This window comes from Oratosquilla oratoria, chromosome 22, assembly GCF_046742065.1.
Source record: "Oratosquilla oratoria isolate Oo_2021 chromosome 22, ASM4674206v1, whole genome shotgun sequence".
Classification (NCBI taxonomy): Eukaryota; Metazoa; Arthropoda; class Malacostraca; order Stomatopoda; family Squillidae; genus Oratosquilla; species Oratosquilla oratoria.
This window is the reverse complement of record NC_134798.1, coordinates 12,166,963-12,189,027: the sequence shown is the minus strand read 5'-3', so window position 1 is coordinate 12,189,027 and position 22,065 is coordinate 12,166,963. Positions and strand designations below refer to the sequence as shown.

The 22,065-nt window shown below is 42.9% G+C and overlaps 1 protein-coding gene across 8 annotated transcripts in view; it reads left to right on the top strand.

Moving 5' to 3' along the window:
• Nucleotides 1-22,065, top strand: part of LOC143037434 (uncharacterized) — a 102,839-nt gene that overhangs the window by 12,282 nt on the left and 68,492 nt on the right. For 7 of the 8 annotated variants that reach the window (XM_076205652.1, XM_076205651.1, XM_076205650.1 and 4 more), the window contains 4 exons: nt 1,275-1,324; nt 2,154-2,857; nt 17,972-18,127; nt 21,079-21,278. In XM_076205652.1, coding sequence (XP_076061767.1) covers nt 1,291-1,324; nt 2,154-2,857; nt 17,972-18,127; nt 21,079-21,278 — 1,094 coding nt within the window. In that variant the 5' untranslated portion in view covers nt 1,275-1,290. Of the gene's footprint in view, nt 1-1,274; nt 1,325-2,153; nt 2,858-17,971; nt 18,128-21,078; nt 21,279-22,065 lie in introns of those variants that run through there. The other variant, XM_076205644.1, reaches the window with a different exon arrangement.

Here is a 22,065-nt window from a genome sequence, read left to right as displayed (position 1 = left end):
TTTCCTCCTGCTGGTTGACAGTGCCCCAAGCCACCCAACAACCATGGAAGATTGGACAGACAACATAAAGGTGATGTTTCTGCCCAAAAACACAACAGCACTCATCCAGCCCGTGGACCAAGGTGTGACTGCCACTTTCAAGGTGTATTACCAGTGCCTTACAATGAGTCAGCTGATTAACATGACTGACAGCCCAGACAAGCCCACAGTCAAGCAGTTCTGGGCCAATTATAATATCAAGAAGGCCATTGACAATATCAATGCAGCATGGAAGGAGGTGACAGAAAAAACAATGAATGGCTGCTGGAAGAAACTGTGGCCCAAGTGTGTCAAGCCAGCTGACAACTTCATTGGATTTAGTGATGTGGCACCCATTCGTAAGGACATCGTCAGGCTCTCACATATGGCTGGCTTCAAGGAGGTGGATGAAGATGATGTGAATGAATTGCTACAGTCCCATGATAAGCCACTCAGCAATGAAGATCTGATGGAGTTGGAACAAGAATGAGCTCTCCATGGCAATGATGATGATGATGCACCCCAGCGAGGCCTTGACATCAAAACACTTTGTAAGGTGTTCTCTGGCCTAAGTGCAATCAAGAAATAAAGGATAGGGACCCAAACCCAACACAAAGTGGAACAGATGCCTATAATGTGGAGCAAACCTTCAAGGTCTACAGAGATATATTCGAGGCAAAGAAAAAAAAAAAGGCAAGGCAAACCACCATTTCCAGTTTCTTCAAACCTGCTGCTCCTTCCCACCCAACCTCCTGCCCTGCATCAGCTGATCCAGACTCTCCTCCACCACCTCTCCAGTCTATGTCTGGCACTCTTCCATCCACCTCTGCTGCCCAGGATACATCAAGCCTTACCACCTCTGATGATGAGGAGAAGACTTCCTCAGGATTTTAGTAAGACTAGCCATAAAAGGTATGTGTGGTGCAGAATCAGGGAACTAGTGGCTATTAGCGATCTACAGAGTCTCTTTTTCTGCTCTTTCCAGTGGATATAGGCCTACCAGGGAAACCACTGTATAAAAAAATAATGTGTCTACAACACTACCTCTCTGGATGACGTGGAAAAGTGTTATATATCTCTCGATATAGGCTAGGCCAAGGCTACTCTCCCCATTGAATTAAATCCTATTAAAACTTAAGTTTGTTATCTGATCATTCATTATTCAATCTGGTTTTCAGGAACATAACCCAATCATATAGTGGGGAAAACCTGTATAAGGTAAAAATATTTTAAACCTATTCTCTGTTATTTTACAGACTGGTGGATTGAAGAATGAGTGGCAAGGTAGTGCATTATCCAGTTCCAGGTAAGACAGACTTTTTACATGCATAGATTTGTTAATAGATTTTTATGTCATGGTTAATGAAGATTTTCTTCTATGCATCAAGGACTTCATCATAAAAACAAATGAGAAATTGAATATACTAAGATAAGTAGCAAATACAGAATTTGATCAGCAGAAAGAAACCCCAATTGCAGTTTACAGAGAATTTTTAGAACTACAGTTGACTGCCTCCCTTGTAGAAAATCCTAGACATTACAAAACTAAGCACTGGGAATGAGAACAGGATACACCAAAACTGTGGCACATGTGTCCAGGTCTAGGTATTTGATATCCCCGCACATATGGCGTGATCACGATAGACACTCATAGGCATACGACACACATACATTTGTAAACACATGTCAGGATAGGAGACACTTAATCCCATGTGTAACGGAGCATAGGGATTATGTATGATAGATGACCTAGCTAGGACAATTCAGGCTAAGATGCTGTTGTATATATCATCCATTACCTTTGCCACGCTGACGCCATGATGTCACGGCATAGTTCCCGCCACCAGACAATTGGAGCAGAGACTTCGTGGTGATTGGACCCTATCAGGCCTGTGGACGTGAACAATTTACATTGTGACATTAGTGCGGTACAATATTCGCTGATTGATATAGACAGGGCTCCCTTTATGTATCCAAGCCTATGTATACAGAAGTACTTGATTAGATGTAGAAACCTACGTACATATTTTTATACCCTAGCACACGGGGTACTTTTATGCATGCCACCACTCAACCATTCATGCATAACAAAAACCACCCTCAGAAACAGTGCTAACAAATTTACCTCATTTCAGGTGTAACTCTTCAGAGATGTGCAGCAGTCCAAAGATCAGCTGGTGATGGGGAGGAACAAGCACCAGTTTCAGTGCTACAGGATGCCATACTACTACGAGTTCCACAAAATGCAGCAACTAAGAAAACTAAAACAAAGGTGACAAAGATGGACTATGTGAATGAAAGGAAGAATTCTACAAAGTCTAGTGATAGAGAATCAGACAAAGATAGTGTCACAAAAAAGTGTGCATCTCCACCAAGCTTACCTGAATTGAAGGGGGTAAAAAAGTCTTCATCTGTACCTAGCTTACCTGAAGTGAAGATGGTTGCAAACAAACTGACCAAGGTACCACTGTTTACAAGTCCTGATATGGCTTTGCTCAATGTACCACCGAAGGACCTTAGTAGCAAGAAGATTATCCCCCTCACTGCCAAGAAACAAATTATTACAAGTCCAATAGACAATAAAACTGTAAGCTTACAGACTTCTGTATCCTCTAATGAAGAGCCAAAATTTATTCCCTATGAGCCCTATAGAGGTTGTGTCAAACCCATTTTTAAGCGTAAGAAATCAAAAGGAAAAGGGAAAACCAAAGTGCAGCAGGACATTGCATACAAGTCACAACCGTGTCTTGGTCAGTGGAAAGAAGAACAAGAAGAAGAACCTGTGAAAGAACCATCAACTGCAGAGGATGTCAATATAGAACAACTTGCCAATGAAAAGGTAATACCAATCTTGTTTATATTTTTGTTTTTTATTCATATTACTATGTATGTGTGAGCAACATTTGATGCAGCCCGAAGGGATTTCTCCCCGTCCTCTCCTTTTATGGATGGGGGGGGATGGAGAGGGGTCGCCGATTTAATGAAGCGGCCTTGTTGTGGATGTGCTGTGTCTTGCGACACTGCTTCTGACCCAGGGCAGTGGACAAGGTGCAGGGATGACCCGTCATCCAGGAGGTGCTAAGGTAGGAGGGAGGGTGGAGGGGTGTGGAGTGTGTTCAGGAATGGAATGGGTGGGAATGATTTTATGCCTTTTCCTTTTTGGCTACCTCCCTTGTAAGGGGGAAGGAGCCTTGGTATATGTATGTATGTACTATGTATTTATCTAATTGTGGTAGGAAAGCAGCAATGCTCATAGGGTTCTGTCTCTTTTTCTCCAATTGTCTATTTTACCTAATTGTATTTACCTATACAGGAAGAGAGCTATGCTCGTAGTGACCCATCTTTCAGCATCAGGTTTGTTCTTAAATTCTTGTATAGTTTTGGCACACACTGTTGCCTCATCCACATTGTTCCAGGCATCTACCACTCTGTGTGGGAAACTATTAGTTTTCAGATCTCTTCTATAACTATCCTTTTGAGTTTCTTTTCATGTCCTCTTGTTTTTCTTTTATCCCACTTTAATAAATCTTCTCTGTCGAGGACTCCCATCCCTTTCATAATTCTGTAAATGACCAATAGATCTCCTCTTTCTCTTCTTTGTTCCAGGGTTAGTAGTTCCAGTTTGGAGAATCTTTGTTCATATGTCAATTTAGAGAGTGTTGGTGCCATCTTTGTCATTGCTCTTTGAATTCTTTCTAATTTCTTTATATTCTTTTATGTACTGGGTGTCCATAGTGTCGCAGCATACTCCAATTTTGGTCTTATCAGAATGACTAATATTTTCTTCACCATTTCCTCATCCCAGCAGTCAAAGGCCACTTTCATTGATCTTAGTAAATTGAAGGTTTCTCTGACTATTTTGTTAATATGCTTGTCTGGTGACATATCTTTGCTGATAATTACTCCTAGGTCCCTTTCCGAGCTAAATTATTTTACTTCCTTTGTACCAATTTTATATTTTCCGAATATTCTATTTTTACTTTTTCCAGATTCTATTATACTACATTTCTTGATGTTGAAGTTCACCTCCCACTTTTGACTCCATTCCCAAGGCTTTTTCCCCTTTACAAGGGAGGTAGCCAAAAAGGGAAAGGCATAAAATCATTTCCACCCATTCCATCCCTGAATACACTCCACACCCCTCCACCCTCCCTCCCACATTTGGAATATGCTGTTTCCGTATGGTCACTGAATCTCATTAAAGACATTGACAGACTGGAAAAAATACAACGGCGAGCCACAAAACTGATTCCAAATATCAAAATAAAATCATACAAAAATTGACTAAAACATATGAATCTGTTTTCCCTAAAAAAGTGTAGACTCAGAGGTGACTTGATACAGGTCTTTTAAGATTTTAAAGGGAATTTATAACATCAAAAGTGACAAAATTTTCACATTGAATAAGAATCCGACAAGAAACAATGGTCTCAAACTGTCCGGAAATAGATTAAATTTGGAAGTAGGTAGAAACAACTTTGCCAACCGTGTAGTTAATGAATGGAATAAACTTCCTGCACAGGTAGTGCAATGTAGTTCAGTTCGAAGCTTTAAGAATCATTTAGATAAACACCTAAGCAAGATGCTGTAATGATTATAATTTATTTTATATTATTTGTTTTTGCTTTGTTATCATTTGTCTGTGATTTTCATTTATTATTAGTTATATGTCAATTTATTATTATTTACTATTTACCTGTTTGTTTATTATTTAACTATACCTATGCATTTATTTATGTATTTTATTTGTTATTTACATGATTATAGTTTTTATTTATCATTTTATTATTATTATGATTTTTTTTTCGCATCCGACCTAGATATGGACCAAAAGGTTTCCTGTCGGCATGCTCCGCCTTTGTAATCCTTTGTAATCTGAGCACCTCCTGGATGACGGGTCATCCCTGCACCTTGTCCACTGCCCTGGGTCAGAAGCAGTATCGCATGACACAGCACATCCACAGCAAGGCTGCTTCATTAAATTGGCGACCCCCCCCCCTCTCCGTCCCCCCATTGCATAAAAGGAGAGGACTGGGAGAAATCCCTTCGGGCTTCGTCAATTTTTGCTCACACATACTACCTCACCCCCCATCCCCCCGCCCATTTCACCTCATGCAATCAAAACATCATCCATATACAACCATTCTCCATTCACCCCTGTCTTCTGTCCTCTCCTGTCCTTCCTCAACAGACATTCCCCTCTTCCCCAAAGCCCCCTTCACCCCATCCATCCACCTCATCCTAGGACATCCCCTCATGTTCACTCCCTCCACATCTGCCTTCCATACCTCTTTTACTAGTCTTTCTTCACTCATTCTTTCCATGTGTCCAAACCATCCTAATACTCTTTCATCAACCCTATCTCCCAACTCCTTTTCCACCCCTGTTCTCCTCCTCACCTCCTCACCTCCTCATTTCTCACTCTATCCAGCCTAGTAACCCCCATCATACTTCTCAGACACCTCACCTTAACACATTCAAACTCCTCCTCTCTTCTTCTCTTATCTTCCATGTTTCCGCCCTATACAGTGCTGTTGGCACAATCATTCCTTCATACAGTCTCCTCTTAGCATCCATTCCCAAATGTCTGTTCCTCATTACACTCTTTAATCCACCAAGGCATTTACTCGCTTCTCTCAATCTACATTCTACCTCCACCTTCACTCCACCTTTTCCTGCGACATTTGCACCCAAGTATCTAAAACTATCCACTTCCTCCAGTCACTCTCCCTTAATGCTCACTTCCAGTCTACTACCACTTTCACCCCTTGTACATCTCATCACCTTACTTTTACCCACATTTATCTTTAGCTTTCTTCTATCACATACTCTCCCAAACTCTGTCACCAACTTCCTCAATCCCTCCTCCGATCCTGCCACAAGTGCAGTGTCGTCCGCAAACAACAGCTGGCTCACCTCCCACTTTTCTCCATTTTCTTTAACCATCTCCAATCCCTGACCCACTACCCTTGCATTTACCTCGCACACCACCCCATCCATGTATAAGTTGAACAGCCAGGGTGACATAACGCATCCTTGACGAAGTCCCACCTTTACCTTCAACCACTGACTCTCTCCATTTCCAATCCTGACACAAGCTCTACTACTCTCATAATAACTCTTGACAGCTACCGTCTGGGGTATTGGCTGCTTGTTATTGTGGCAAAGTAGCATGCAGTTGATACTTTAGGGTCTATATGGGGCACCCCTATGGACCAGAGCCACACATCATTTTGTCTATGATAAAGGAAAACTGTTCATAGAGAAATGATGACACTTTTATACTATGACTGTCCCTCCATTATGCTGTCCCCCAATTATGCTGTCCCCCAACCCCTTGTTGCTGTCCTGTGCTATTTCTCTGAGTATTCTTTTTCTGTGGTGGGAGAAAAGAATACTGCCACCAAGTATTCCCACTTGGATCGTAAGAGGCGAGAAGAAAGGGACGGGGATTGGGACTAGGCATCTTTCTCCTTGTAGCCCCACAGGGGACATTCCTAAAAGAAAAAGCAAAGGCATAAGAGGGTCTGGGAGTTTTCTAACCAGCACCCTAAGGTTTGGGTCTTTTAATGTGCGTGGATGTGGTACAGATGAGAGTAAAAGGGAAGAGATAGGTAGTATGTTTGTGAGAAGAAAGATGGATGTGTTGGCTTTGAGTGAAACTAAGTTGAAAGGTAAGGGTGAGTGTAAGTTTGGGAGTGTAAGTGGGAGGTTATCAGGAGTGAAGAGAGGGCAAGGGAGGGAAGGGGTGGCTATTCTAGTAAGTGAAGAGATAGGTAAACGTGTAGTGGAGTGGAAGGAGGTTTCCTCAAGGATAATGTGGATGAAGGAGAAACTGTGAAAGGAGATGTGGGTTTTTGTAAGTGTATATGGGCCTGGTAGTGAGAAGAGTGTAGAAGAAAGGGAGGCCTTTTGGATAGATTTAAAGAGTGCATAGAGGATTTAGGAAGAAATGTAAATGTAATAGTACTGGGAGACCTTAATGCTAGGGTAGGAAATGGTCGAATCGATGGAGTGGTTGGGAAATGTGGAGTTCCAGGAAAGAATCGTAGTGGAGAGTTGATGGTGGAAATGTGTCTGGAAAGAGAGTTGATGATAGCAAATACAGTGTTTCGGAAGAAAGTCAAGCAGTACACATGGGAGAGGGTGGTGGAGGGAAGGGTGGTAGATAGAGCGCTAATGGATTATGTAGTGGTAAATAGGATTATGATAGGAAGAGTTAAGGATGTACATGTGCTAAGGGGAGAGGGTGGGGGAATATCAGATCATTTTTTAATGGAAGGTAAGTTGAGAGTGGAGGATAGATGGAGAAAGAGGAAAGGGACAAAAGGTAGGGAGGTTCTTAGAGTGAACTCTTTAAATGAAAAGAAAAAGGAGGAGTACGAAAAGAAGCTGAAGGAGGAGTGGGAGGGAGTAAAGGATAGAGTAGATCTGGGTGTGGAGGAGGAATGGGGATGGTTCAAGGAGGGAGTCATAAAGTGTGCAAGGATGGTGTGTGGAACAAGAAGAACAGGGGGAAATAGAAGAAAGGGTAGTGAATGGTGGGATGAGGAAACAAAGAAGGTTGTAGAAGAGAAGAAGCGAGCTTTCACAGATTGGTTACAAAATAGGACGAGGGAGTCATATGAGAGGTACAAAGAAAAGAAAAGAGAAGTAAAGCAAAAGGTAAAGGAGGCAAAGAGGAGAGCAGATGTGAAATGGGGTAAGAGTATGACAGAAAATTTTGAAAGTAATAAAAAAATGTTTTGGAAAGAAATTAACCCCTTCCATACGGTGCCGCACACGTAGGCGTCATGAGGAGCAAGTGGATTCGCGACGCTGCCATATCGGCGTCTTGATTATATTTATTGTAGTCGCCCCTGTGTTTTTACATTCTCCCAAATGCGCCCTGAATCCCATTCTCTGTGGTTTTTAAAATTCGCGGGTGAAAGAGAGAACGATCGATATAAGCGGCAACTATATTTTATGATGCGAATATTATTACGTTACGTCATACGGCTGGCATTGGCTGCTGCCCGCGAGATTTAAGTCCCGTACTGAAGTGGTTAAGAGAGGAAGAGGAGGCGAATCAAGTAGAGAAGAAAAGGTAAAAGGTGCAGATGGAGAGATGATAATGGAAGAGAAGGCAGTAAGGGGAAGATGGGCAGAATATTTTAGGGAGTTGCTAAATGTGAAGGAGGATAGGAAGGGAAAGATAGTTGCAGTGGGAAATGCTAAGAAAATGAGAGTGATGAGTGAGGAAAATGGAGGAGAAATAAGGAAGGATGAGGTGAAGGCAGTTGTTAAGATGATGAAAGCAGGTAAGGCACCTGGTCTGGATGGAAGCCATGCAGAATGTCTGAAAAAGGGAGGTACAGTGATGGTGGACTGGCTGGTGAGGTTATTTAATGATTTCTGGAGAGAGGGTAGAGTGCCAGAGGTCTGGAGGAGTGCGTGTATAGTTCCTCTTTACAAGGGAAAAGGGGACAAGTGTGAATGTAATAGTTTCAGAGGGATTAGCTTGTTAAGTGTAGTTGGGAAGGCTTATGGGAGGATCTTGATTGAGAGGATTAGGAGAGAAACAGGAGTAATTGGTGAGGAACAGTGTGGATTTAGGACAGGTAGAGGTTGTGTAGATCAGGTTTTTATGGTAAGACAGATATGTGAGAAAGCTATAGGAAAGGGGAAGGATGTTTTTTGGGCTTTTATGGGTCCGGAAAAGGCTTATGATAGGGTAGACAGAAAGGCACTGTGGGAGGTTATACAGATATATGGGATAGGAGGAAAGCTTCTGGGAGCTGTCTCTCTAGTGATTCACAGTTTTCCTCTGTACTTACTTTTTTTTTTAGTAGTTTTGCATCATCTGCAAAGAAGGTCATATAACATACCACACCTTTATCCATGTCATTTATATATATGGCAAACATTATCGGAAGCAATACAGAACCTTGTGGGACTCCACTTATCATTTCATCTCAGGTTGAGTATTTGTCTCTAAGTACCACCCTCATTTTTTCTCCCGTTCAAGAAATCTTCCATCCATTTCAATAACTTTCCTTGTACATACATACATACATATACCAAAGGCTTTTCTCCCCCTTACATGGGAGGTAACCAAAAAGAAAAAGGCATAGAAATCACTCCCACCCATTCCATCCCCTACACACTCCACTCCCCTCCACCCTCTTCCCTCCCTCACATCTTGGCACCTCCTGGATGACGGGTCATCCCTGCATCCTGTCCACTGCCCAGGGTCAGAAGCAGTGTTGCAAGACACAGCACATCCACAGCAAAGCCGCTTCATAAATTCAGCGACTCCCCTCTCCGTCCCCCCATGCAGAAAAGGAGAAGACGGGGAGAAATCCCTTCGGGCTGAGTCAGATTTTTTTCTGATACATACTTCCTCACCCCACACCCCCCCCACTCACTCCCCCTCATGCATCACAGCATCTTCCATACACAACTCTTCTCCATTCACCCCTATCTTCTGTCCTGTCCCATCCTTCCTCCACAGACATTCCTGTCTTTTGTAATGCCCCTTTCACCCCATCCATCCATCTCATCCTAGATTGCCCCCTCATATTCACTCCTTCCACCTCTGCCTTCTACACCTCTTTTACTAATCTTTCTTCACTCATTCTTTCCATGTGTCCAAACCATCCCAATACTCTTTCATCAACCCTATCTCCCAACTCCCTTTCCACCCCTGTTCTCCTCACCTCCTCATTTCTCACTCAAGCATAGTTACCCCTATCATACTTCTCAAATATTTCATCTCAACCACATTCAAACTCCTTCTCTCTTCCTCTCTTATGTTCCATGTGCTGTTGGCACAATCACTCTTTCATGTAACCTCCACTTAGCATCCATTCCCAGATGTCTATTTCAAGTTACATTTTTTAATCCACCAAGGCATTTACTCGCTTCTCTCAATCTACATTCTACCTCCACCCCCACTCCTCCCTTTCCTGTCACATTCACACCCAAGTATCTAAAACTATCCACTTCCTCCAGTCTCTCTCCCTTAATACTCACTTCCAGCCTGCTGTCACTCTCTCCCTTTGTACATCTCATCACCTTACTTTTACCCACATTTATCTTCAGCTTCCTTCTTTCACACACCTTCTCAGACTCTCACTAACTTCCTCAATCCCTCTTCTGATCCTGCTACAAGCGCAGTGTCGTCAGCAAACAACAATTGGCTTATTTCCCACTTCTCTCCATTTTCTTTAACCATCTCCACCACCCTGACCCACTACCCTTGCATTCACTTCTTCATCACCCCATCCATGTATAGATTGAACAGCCAGGGCGACATAACACATCCCTGACGAAGTCCCACCTTTACCTCATACCATTCACTCTCTCCATTTCTAATCCTAACACAAGCTCTACTACTCACGTAAAAACTCTTGACTGCTCTTAACAGCTTTCCTCCTCTCCCATATATCTGCACTACCTCCCATGGTGCCTTTCTACCCTGTTGTAAGCCTTTTCCAGATCCATAAATGCTCAAAAAACATCCTTACCTTTTCCTATAGCTTTTTCACATATGTCTTACCAGAAAAATTTTATTTACACAACCCTTACCTGTCCTAAAACCACACTGTTCCTCACCAATTCCTTCCTATGATCCTCTCCTAATCCTCTCAATCAAGACCCTCCCATAAGCCTTCCCAACTACACTCAACAAGCTGATCCCTCTGAAACTACTAGACTCACACTTGTCCCCCTTTCCCTTGTAAAGTGGAACTATACAGGCACTCCTCCAGTTCTCCAGCACTCTGCCCTCTCTTAACCCGTTGTGTACGACCGACGTAATATTACGTCACCTAAAAGGTTACCGCTGTGACGATCGACGTAATGATCCGTCGCGTAAGTGGCTTTCATTTGTTGCTATGTAACTTTTGAAATACCCGCCCCCTGAGCTTCTACCGGGTGTCACGTGATAGAGGAGTGATGGATCTTCCCAGGGAAGGAGCCTGATTGAGTTGCCAGTTTCCTAAACTGGTTCAATTTTACGGTAAACATGGAGGATGTATTTTCCGCGCCTCAGAATAAAAAGCCGAACGAGCGACGATTGACGTAATAATCCGTCACGTTTTAAAATACGAAATTAGCAAGAGTTATGACTTGTTTGGGTAAAATATGAATAGTATGGCACATTGGCATGTGTTATACCCACGCACAGTGTCTGCGCGCGCACCCCGACCACCCACGGCGCGACCCACGCACCCTCACCAGTTGACCCCTGACCTCTATTTGTGCGTACTCGCTCGACCCCATTAGCGAAAATGCCGCGGAAATCACGTGCTATTTTGGACACATCAGCCAAAATTCGGGCTGTTTTAGATGAAAGTGCCCTACTAAGTGACAGTGACACTAGTGGTTCTGGTGATAGTGATTCTGTGGACGATAATTACCGACCCACCGCGCACGCACAGACATTGTTCAGGGAAGAAATGGAGGAGGATGCATCCTTGTTCCCTGGCATCCACGTTAATTTTTCCTCTGACGAGGAAGGAGGAGAGGAAGGAGGAGAAGAGGAACCGTCAACGTCCGTCAGTACGGCGGAGGCATACGGAAGAAGATCGCGTGTGTCTTCTCCGCCACCAATCGAGCCTGGCAACATGGCGGCCATTGTCTCGCCTGTGGCACTCCCTCAACCTACCCCGTCGTCTCATAGGTTGCTCCCTACCACCAAAATACGCCAAGGTGACTTGTCTATTGATGTTTTTCTTACTATTTAGACCCAAATGAGTTGATTTAGCCCATAAACAGAGAAAAAAAAATTTTCACCTACCCCGTCGTCTCTGGCGTGACATTTTATTTTACCGCGATCGGCCGCAACGGGTTAAACAAACATTAGATAACCTCACCAGCCAGTCCACCATAACTGTACCTCCTTTCTTCAGACATTCTGCATGGCATCCATCCAATCCAGGTGCTTTACCTGCTCACATCATCTTAACAGCTGCTTTCACTTCATCTTTTCCTATTTCTCCTCCATTTTCCTCACTCATCACTCTCATTTTCTTAGCACTTCCCACTGCAACTACCTTTCCCTCCCTATCCTCCTTCACATTTAGCAACTCCCTCAAATACTCTGCCCACCTTCCTCTCACTGCCCTCTCTTCCATTATCATCTCTCCATCTGCACCTTTTACCTTTTCTTCTCTACTTGATTTGTCTCCTGTCTCTCTTAATTTCATTCCAATTTTTTTTTTTTTTTTTTTTTTTCAAAATTTTCTGTCCTACTCATACCCCATTTCACCTCTGCTCTCCTCTTTGCATCCTTTATCTTATGGTTAATTTCCCTTCTCTTTACTTTGTACCTCTCATACAATTCCCTCGTCCTAATTTGTAGCCAATCTATGAATGCCTGATTCTTCTCGTCTACACCCTTCTTTGCTTCCTCATCCCACCACTCACTACCCTTCCTTCTATTTCCTCCCGCCCTCTTTGTTCCACACACCATCTTTGCACACCTTATGACTCCATCTGGATTGTGTAATTTTCTAACATCAAGGTTTATTATTTCCTATGTCACAGTTTCATTAACCATCCTTCTAGAGTAGATTGACAACCTCCACATATCACAGGAGGGGCCAGTTTGTCCTTGTCACCAATGGTCATTCTGAAATAGAGTCTGTACACTATCCACAATTTGGCACCTTTCATGATATTATGTAATACCTGTTTTTTCCAATTTACAGTGGGGGACAGAAAATTAGGTGCCAGAGTACATACATACATATACCAAGGCTCCTTCCCCCTTACAAGGGAGGTAGCCAAAAAGGAAAAGGCATAAAATCATTCCCACCCATTCCATCGCTGAATACACTCCACACGCCTCCACCCTCCCTCTCATCTTAGCACCTTCTGGATGACGGGTCATCCCTGCACCTTGTCCACTGCCCTGGGTCAGAAGCAGTGTCGCAAGACACAGCACATCCACAGCAAGGCCGCTTCATTAAATCGGCGACCCCCCCTCTCTGTCCCCCCATGCATAAAGGAGAAGACGGGGAGAAATCCCTTCGGGCTGTGTCAAAATTTGCTCACACATACTACCTCACCCCCCATCCCCCCGCCCATTCCACCTCATGCATCACAACATCATCCATATACAACCATTCTCCATTCACCCCTATCTTCTGTCCTCTCCCGTCCTTCCTCAACAGACATTCCCCTCTTCCCCAAAGCCCCCTTCACCCCATCCATCCACCTCATCCTAGGACATTCCTTCATGTTCACTCCCTCCACATCTGCCTTCCATACCTCTTTTACTAGTCTTTCTTCACTCATTCTTTCCATGTGTCAAAACCATCCTAATAGTCTTTCATCAACCCTATCTCCCAACCCCCTTTCCACCCTTGTTCTCCTCCTCACCTCCTCATTTCTCACTCTATCCAGCCTAGTAACCCACATCATACTTCTCAGACACCTCATCTCAAACACATTCAAACTCCTTCTCTCTTCTTCTCTTATGTTCCATGTGTCTGCCCCATACAGTGCTGTTGGTACTATCACTCCTTCATATAGTCTCCTCTTAGAATCCATTCCCAAATGTCTATTCCTCATTACACTCTTTAATCCACCAAGGTACTTGCTGGCTTCTCTCAATCTACATTCTACCTCCACCTTCACTCCACCTTTTCCTGCGACATTTGCACCCAAGTATCTAAAACTATCCACTTCCTCCAGTCACTCTCCCTTAATGCTCACTTCCAGACTACTGCCACTTTCACCCCTTGTACATCTCATCACCTTACTTTTACCCACATTTATCTTTAGCTTTTTTCTATCACACACTCTCCCAAACTCTGTCATCAACTTCCTCAATCCCTCCTCCGATCCTGCCACAAGCGCAGTGTCGTCCGCAAACAACAGCTGGCTCACCTCCCACTTTTCTCCATTTTCTTTAACCATCTCCAATCCCTGACCCACTTCCCTTGCATTTACCTTTCGCACTACCCCATCCATGTATAAGTTGAACAGCCAGGGCAACATAACGTATCCTTGATGAAGTCCCACCTTTACCTCGAACCACTGACTCTCTCCATTTCCAATCCTGACACAAACTCTACTACTCTCATAAAAACTCTTGACAGCTCCCAGAAGGTTTCCTCCTATCCCGTATATCCATGTATACATTGAACAGCCAGGGCAACATAACGTATCCTTGATGAAGTCCCACCTTTACCTCGAACCACTCCCTCTCTCCATTTCTAATCCTGACACAAACTCTACTACTCTCATAAAAATTCTTGACAGCTCCCAGAAGCTTTCCTCCTATCCCGTATATCCGCAAAACCTCCCACAGTACCTTTCTGTCTACCCTGTCGTAAGCCTTTTCCAGGTCCATAAAGGCCCAAAAAACATCCTTCCCCTTTCCTATAGCTTTCTCACATATCTGTCTTACCACAAAAATCTGAGTTACACAACCTCTACCTGTCCTAAATCCACACTGTTCCTCACCAATTACTCCCTCTGTTCCTCTCCTAATCCTCTCAATCAAGATCCTCCCATAAGCCTTCCCAACTACACGTAACAAGCTAATCCCTCTGAAACTACTACATTCACATCTGTCCCCTTTTCCCTTGTAAAGAGGAACTATACAGGCACTCCTCCAGTCCTCCGGCACTCTACCCTCTCTCCAGCAAACATTTAATATCCTCACCAGCCAGTCCACCATCACTGTACCTCCTTTTTTTAGACATTCTGCATGGCATCCATCCAGACCAGGTGCCTTACCTGCTTTCATCATCTTAACAACTGCCTTCACCTCATCCTTCCTTATTTCTCCTCCATTTTCCTCACTCATCACGGTCATTTTCTTAGCGTTTCCCACTGCAGCTATCTTTCCCTCCCTATCCTCCTTCACATTTAGCAACTCCCTAAAATATTCTGCCCATCTTCCCCTTACTGCCTTCTCTTCCATTATCATCTCTCCATCTGCACCTTTTACCTTTTCTTCTCTACTTGATTTGCCTCCTCTTCCTCTCTCAATTTCTTTCCAAAACATCTTTTTATTACTTTCAAAATTTTCTGTCCTACTCATACCCCATTTCACATCTGCTCTCCTCTTTGCCTCCTTTACCTTTTGCTTTACTTCTCTTTTCTTTTCTTTGTACCTCTCATATGACTCCCTTGTCCTATTTTGTAACCAATCTGTGAAAGCTCGCTTCTCTTCTACAACCTTCTTTGTTTCCTCATCCCACCATTCACTACCCTTCCTTCTATTTCCTTGAACCATCCCCATTCCTCCTCTACACCTAGCTCTACTCTATCCTTCACTCCCTCCCACTCCTCCTTCAGCTTCCTCTTGTACTCCTTCTCTTTTTCCTTTTCATTTAAAGAGTTCACTCTAAGCACCCCCCTACCCTTTGTCCCTCTCCTCTTCCACTCTCAACTTATCTTCTACCAAAAAATGATCTGATATTCCCCCACCCTCTCCCCTTAGCACATGTACATCCTTAACTCTTCCTATCATAATCCTATTTACCACTACATAGTCCATTAATGCTCTACCACCCTTCCCTCCACCACCCTCTCCCATGTGTATTAATGCTTGACTTTCTTCCAAAACACTGTATTTGCTCTCATCAACTCTCTTTCTAGACACATTTCCACCATCAACTCTCCACAACGATTCATTCCTGGAACTCCACATTTCCCAACCACTCCATCAATTGGATCATATCCTACCCTAGCATTAAGGTCTCCCAGTACTATTACATTGATATTTCTCCCTAAATCCTCTATGCACTCATTTAGATCTATCCAAAAAGCCTCTCTTTCTTCTACGCTCTTCTCACAGCCAGGCCCATATGCACTTTCAAAAACCCACATCTCCTTTCCCAGTTTCACCTTCATCCACATTATCCTTGAGGAAACCTCCTTCCACTCCACTACACGTTTACCTATCTCTTCACTTGCTAGTATAGCCACCCCTTCCCTCCCTTGCCCTCTCTTCACTCCTGATAACCTCCCACTTACACTCCCAAACTTACACTCACCTTTCCCTTTCAACTTAGTTTCACTCAAAGCCAACACATCCATCTTTCTTCTCATAAACATACTACCTATCTCTTCCTTTTTACTCTCATCTGTACTACATCCACGCACATTAAAAGACCCAAACCTTAGGGTGCTGGTCAGAAAACTCCCAGACCCTCTTATGCCTTTGCTTTTTCTTTTAGGAATGTCCCCTGTGGGGCTACAAGGAGAAGGATGCCTAGTCCCACTCCCCGTCCCCTTCTTCTCGCCTCTTACGATCCAAGTGGAAATACTGGTGGCAGTATTCTTTTCTCCCACCACAGGGAATAAGTGCCAGAGTAAAAATAATAAATTTCCTCAAATAACCTACATTATCAGGTACTTACCAGCTCTCTAGTACTTTGTTGGACACCCCTTTCTCTTGATACATTCTTGGAGATGTTTAGGGACATATGCTGCAAGATTTTGAAGCCACACAGGGTCCATATTCCTCCAAATATCCTTGATGGCTACCTCTAGCTCGGGGATTGATGAAGTGTCGTGCTCATAGAACTTATCTTTTATGAGCACCCAGAGGTTCTCAATTGGGTTTAAATCAGATGAATTACCTGGTCAATCTTTTATATACTCCACATCACAGAATGCAAACCATTCTTTGATGAGTTTAGCAGTGTGGCATGGTGCACCATCCTGCATGAAGACATCTGTTTTGCACTTAATAAAACAGTCCTCCAAATGATCATTAAGTAGATCAAAATATTGGTCTGCAATCAGAGTTACATTTTTTGGTAGTATCACTAATGAACCTACATCATGGCAGCCAAAAGCACCCCAAACCATCAGTGAATCAGGATGTTTTACAGTACCGTGTGTGAATTTTGAGTCCAAGGGATCACTGCCAGGACAACAGTACACTTTGCCAAGACGGTTTCCAGTAACAGTGAAAGTGGCTTCATCACTCCACAATACATTTTTCCACTTCTCCACATCCCACTGTAAATATTTGCAGCAAAAAGTGACCCTGATCTTTTTCTATATTATGGATACAAGTGGTTTCTTGCAAGCATTGTGATGTGAGAATTGCAGATCATCATGCAGGTGGCGGTGTACTGTTCTCACAGACTCATGACCAAGTAATTTGGGGTTCTTTTCCTTTAGCTGTGGTGCTGTTATACGTGGACTAGCATCCACCTGTCTCTTCAGCAGCATGTTTCAGGTTGTAGTTTGCCTTGTCACCTTCAAATCAGCGTCCATACAAATAACAGACATTCCCTGCTCTAATAGGGTAAGGACCCTGATTTTCTCTTCCATACTAAGCTTGGTATGCCCCATCCTGAACACTGGAAGGCGAGTTAAAGGGTGCCAAAGTTGGTGGGAAAGAAAAAAAAAGGGGGGGGGGTTACTCAGGAGCAGCATACACAACTTCCTCTCTCACAGAGCTCAGGCAGCTCACTGAGGGATGGATTGTTAAGGAACAATGGTGCAAGCCTGGCTCTATACCACATCATTGGTAGCTGTGCCCCATTTTTAGTTGCCAAGAATATACAAGCAAAAAGTACACATACATGTATAGATTTTTCTTGCATATATTATGTGTAGATTTTTTGCAGCCACTGTATAATGAACTGATGGCAAGACACTAACCTATAGGGAATAGCATTGGCTTCCATTTAGATCACTGGACCAGCCAGGAAAGAGGGTAGGAAACCAGAGATCACAGTGTTATTATGCAAAGCTGATGACTAGTAGGTTTAAGGACATGTTGAACAGCCAGCAGATCATAACACCAACTCTTGAGAAAGATGGCAAAAAACAGCTGAATAGTATGTTATACTTATACCAATGGCTTTTCCCCCCTTGCAAAGGAGGTAACCAAAGTCGAAGACATAAATCCACTCCCACTCACATACTCCACTCCCCTGATCTTCCAAGAAACTTAAAAGACCAAACATGATTACAAGGTTTATTTTTTCAGGTGAAGATTTTAGTGGCTGACTTTGAAAAAGAGAAGCTTATGTGGGAGCAACAAAAGCACCAGTGGGAGGAAGAGAGGGCAACACTGCAGAAGGAATTGGCTCAAATTAAACAGGAAAAAATGACACTCAATGACCAACTCAGTGTACAGTCTCAGGTGAGGTTTAACATTAACCACTTTTTACCAAAGGAATATTACAGAGATAGATAGCAGGCATTGTTCAGGTACATACATACATATATGTATGTATATGCATAATGTTCCTTGTCTGGGGTATTGCCTGCATGTTATTGTGGGGTTAAAATCTGCATGGTAGCATGCAGCTGATACTTTTGGGCAGCGGTTCTCAAACTTCTTTGTGAGTGACCTTATTTGGAACACTTCAATCCTTCGTGACCCAGAATAAAGTAAAGAGAGAAAATGGACAGTGATATATACCCTTTTCTTTGGAAAAAGAAAATAACGTGTACAGCTTTTCTTTAACAAAACTAAATTAACAGAATCCATGGCACTGCATTTCCTTTAGAAAATTAAATTAGTCAAGTATTTGGAATACTCTGAAAATGTGAGAATTTTCCTTTGTCCCTGTGACCCATCAAAATTGATCTCACGACCCAACTTTGGGTCGTGACCCATAGTTTGAGAACCAGTGCTTTAGGGTCTATATGAGGTGTTCCTATGGACCAGAGCCACACATAATTTTGTCTGTGATAGAGGAAATCTCTATTCATAGAGAAATGATGCTACTTTATTATACTGCCCCTCCATTATACTGTCCCCCTACTCTAAATACTGCCTTGTACCACTTCTCTGAATATTCATTTCCTTTTTTGCCAAAGCCTGTGGTAGAGGAGAAAGAATACTGCCATTAAGTGTTCCCACTTGAGTCATAGGAAGCAACAAAGATGGGATGGGGATAGGACTAGGCATCCTTCTCTCTGTAGCCCCCAAAGGGGACATTCCTAAGAAAGCAAAGGCATAAAAGGGTCTGGAAGGAGATTTCCAACCAGAACCCTAAGGTTTGGGTCTTTTATTATGCATGGCTGTGGTACAGATAAAAGTAAAAGGGAAGAGATAGGTAATATGTTTGTGAGAAGAAAGATGGATGTGTTGCTTTTGAGTGAAACTAAGTTGAAAGGGAGGGGCAAGTTTGAGTTTGGGAGTGTAGTTGGGAAGGTGTCAGGAGTGAAGAGAGGATGAGGAAGAGAAGGGGTGGCTATACTAGTAAGTGAAGAGATAGGTAAACGTGTGGTGGAGTGGAAGGAGGTTTCTTCAAGGTTAATGTGGACGGGAGAGGACAGAAGACAGGGGTGAATGGAGAATGGTTGTATATGGATGATGTGATTGCATGAGGTGGAATGGGCCGGGGGGGTGGGGGGTGAGGTAGTATGTGTGAGCAAAATTTGACGCAGCCCGAAGGGATTTCTCCCCGTCCTCTCCTTTTATGCAATGGGGGGACGGAGAGGGGGGGTCGCCGATTTAATGAAGCAGCCTTGCTGTGGATGTGCTGTGTCTTGCGACACTGCTTCTGACCCAGGGCAGTGGACAAGGTGCAGGGATGACCCGTCATCCAGGGTGCTCAGATAAGAGGGAGGGTGGAGGGGTGTGGAGTGTATTCAGGGATGGAATGGGTGGAAATGATTTTATGCCTTTTCCTTTTTGGCTACCCCCTTTGTAAGGGGGAAAAAGCCTTGGTGTATGTATGTATGTAATGTGGATGAAGGTGAAACTGGGGAGATGTGGGGTTTTTGTAAGTGCATATGGGCCTGGTAGTGAGAAGAGTGTAGAGCAGTAGTTCCCAAACTTTTCCAGCTTGTTACCCGATTTAACATGCCACATTAATCATTTCCATACGGTGACGCCTACGTAGGCGGCATGAGGAGCAAGTGGGTACTTGATGATGCCGACGTCGCCATCTTGATTATATTTATTGTAGTCGTACCTACGTAATTTCCATTCTCTCTAAACTGGCTTCATCAATTTTCTATGGTTATCAAAATACACGGGTGAAAGAGAATGAACGATTGAGCACTGACTTTATTTTTTATAATGTGATTATTATGACGCAACATCGCACATCGGGCAGCTAATGCTGCCAGACATGCGATGTGCCCCGGAGTGAAGAGGTTAAGCATGTTATCCGTATCACAAAATGCTGTCAACATTGATATATATGGCTAAATCAAAACACCAGAGACATTTTCATTTATCTATTGTATTTGAACATGTGCATATCTAATGACTAGTATTTTCTTTACCATTTTTCATCCAAGTAAACAAAAGCCACTTTTATTGATTCTAGCAAGTTATAGGTTTCGCCAACAATTTTGTTTATATGTTTGTCAGGGGACATATCTTTTGTGATGATCACCCCCAGGTATTTTTCAGGTCCCACTTTCATTACTTTCTTTTCACCAATTTTATATTATCCTGATAGCTATCTATCTATTTTTTTTTTTTTTTTTTTTTTTCTTCCAAATTCCATTTATGCTACATCTTAATGTTGAAGTCCACTTTCTGACTCCATTCCCAGACCCATTCCCAGGGTTCATTAAAATAAATTAAATCTGAATTAAGGTTTTGATATCAAGAAAAAACTCAAGTGAGAGCCAGTTATATAATCCATAACATTTTGGTCCAACAACTTTTCAAAGAGTTACATAAAGAATAAATGTCACATCTTTAAATAGCTGCTGGGTCTCCTCTCCTTGTTGACTTAGTGCTAATATTGTGGGCAGAACTAGTTTTCTGCACCTCTAAACATCTTGAATATGAGTCAAATTCTTGTGAGCAGCATTAGCTGCCTGATGTACAATGATGCATCACAATACTCTCATTATGAAATATAAAGTTACAGCTGTATTACCCATTCTCTTTCATTCTGAATATTAATAACCACAGAAAATATGATCATGCCAGTTCACAGAAAATGAGGGTCATTCAGCTACAACTACAAAATAAATATAATTAAGATGCTGATGCTGGCATCCTCATATACCCGCAAGCTCCTCGTGACTATGTTGGCATCATTGTATCAAAGGGGTAATCATGGTAAGAAGGTACATACTGATATGTTCTCATACATCTCCATGCTTCTTTTCATGTAGGTAAATAGTGAGCTGAAGAAGCTGTTGGTGGCCTCTGTAGGTGAGGATGTACAAGGGCGTGTACAGTGCCTAACAGAAGATAAAGCACGAATGGCCACAATGATCAGACGATATTCAGAGAGAGTTGACAAAGACTACGAGGAGAAAGAGAAAATTGCTATTCAGTGTGATGTATGGAGATCAAAGTTTCTAGCAAGTGGGTAAGTTGCTTTTGCTTCTCAGACTTTGATATTAACCAACTGGAAAAAAGATTAATGTATGCAGATCAGACACCATCTTAAACTTGTGGGTGTGCACCTTGACTGGCTACTTCCCCTATAAAGGAGAAGAAGCTCTCGGTATATAGACAATGTTCATTAGTGAATAAGTTGTTGACTTTTGCTATCCTATATCACCAGTACAGCAATTCAGAATTTAGGTAAATAGAAATAAAAGTAAAAAACAGAACTTGCAGGTGTATCATCCCATACATCCTATCTACCTCATGACTACCAGGATATGCCTCCATGCTCACATGACTACAAGTTGTAACAAGCCTCATTGTGGTGGCAGTCTACATGCAGAACATCTCAAATGGCTCTACAGACAAACACAAGATAGTACATGTATACATACATATACCATAAGGCCCTTTCCATCTCGTAAAGGGAGTGACCCAGTCAAAGCATATATCTCCTTCAGTCATCCAACACCCATTTGCAATCCATTTTATCTTACTCTTTGTGGATAAAGGGTCATCTCTGTCCTCCACCCACTACTCAAGTCAAAAGCAATGCAGCAAGAAATTGCATCTCCCCAGTAGGATCCAACAGCTGAAGCTGATGTACTCCCTCCCCCCCTGCTTCATTACCCTCCCCCTTCATCCACTCTAGAATTTACATAGCAGATAAGGAGAAATCCCTTGAGGCAAGATAGTGGAGGTACCCTAATGTTTGTTTACTTAGACATACTTGTTGTACAGAAGTCCCTCAATTAACACGGATTCAA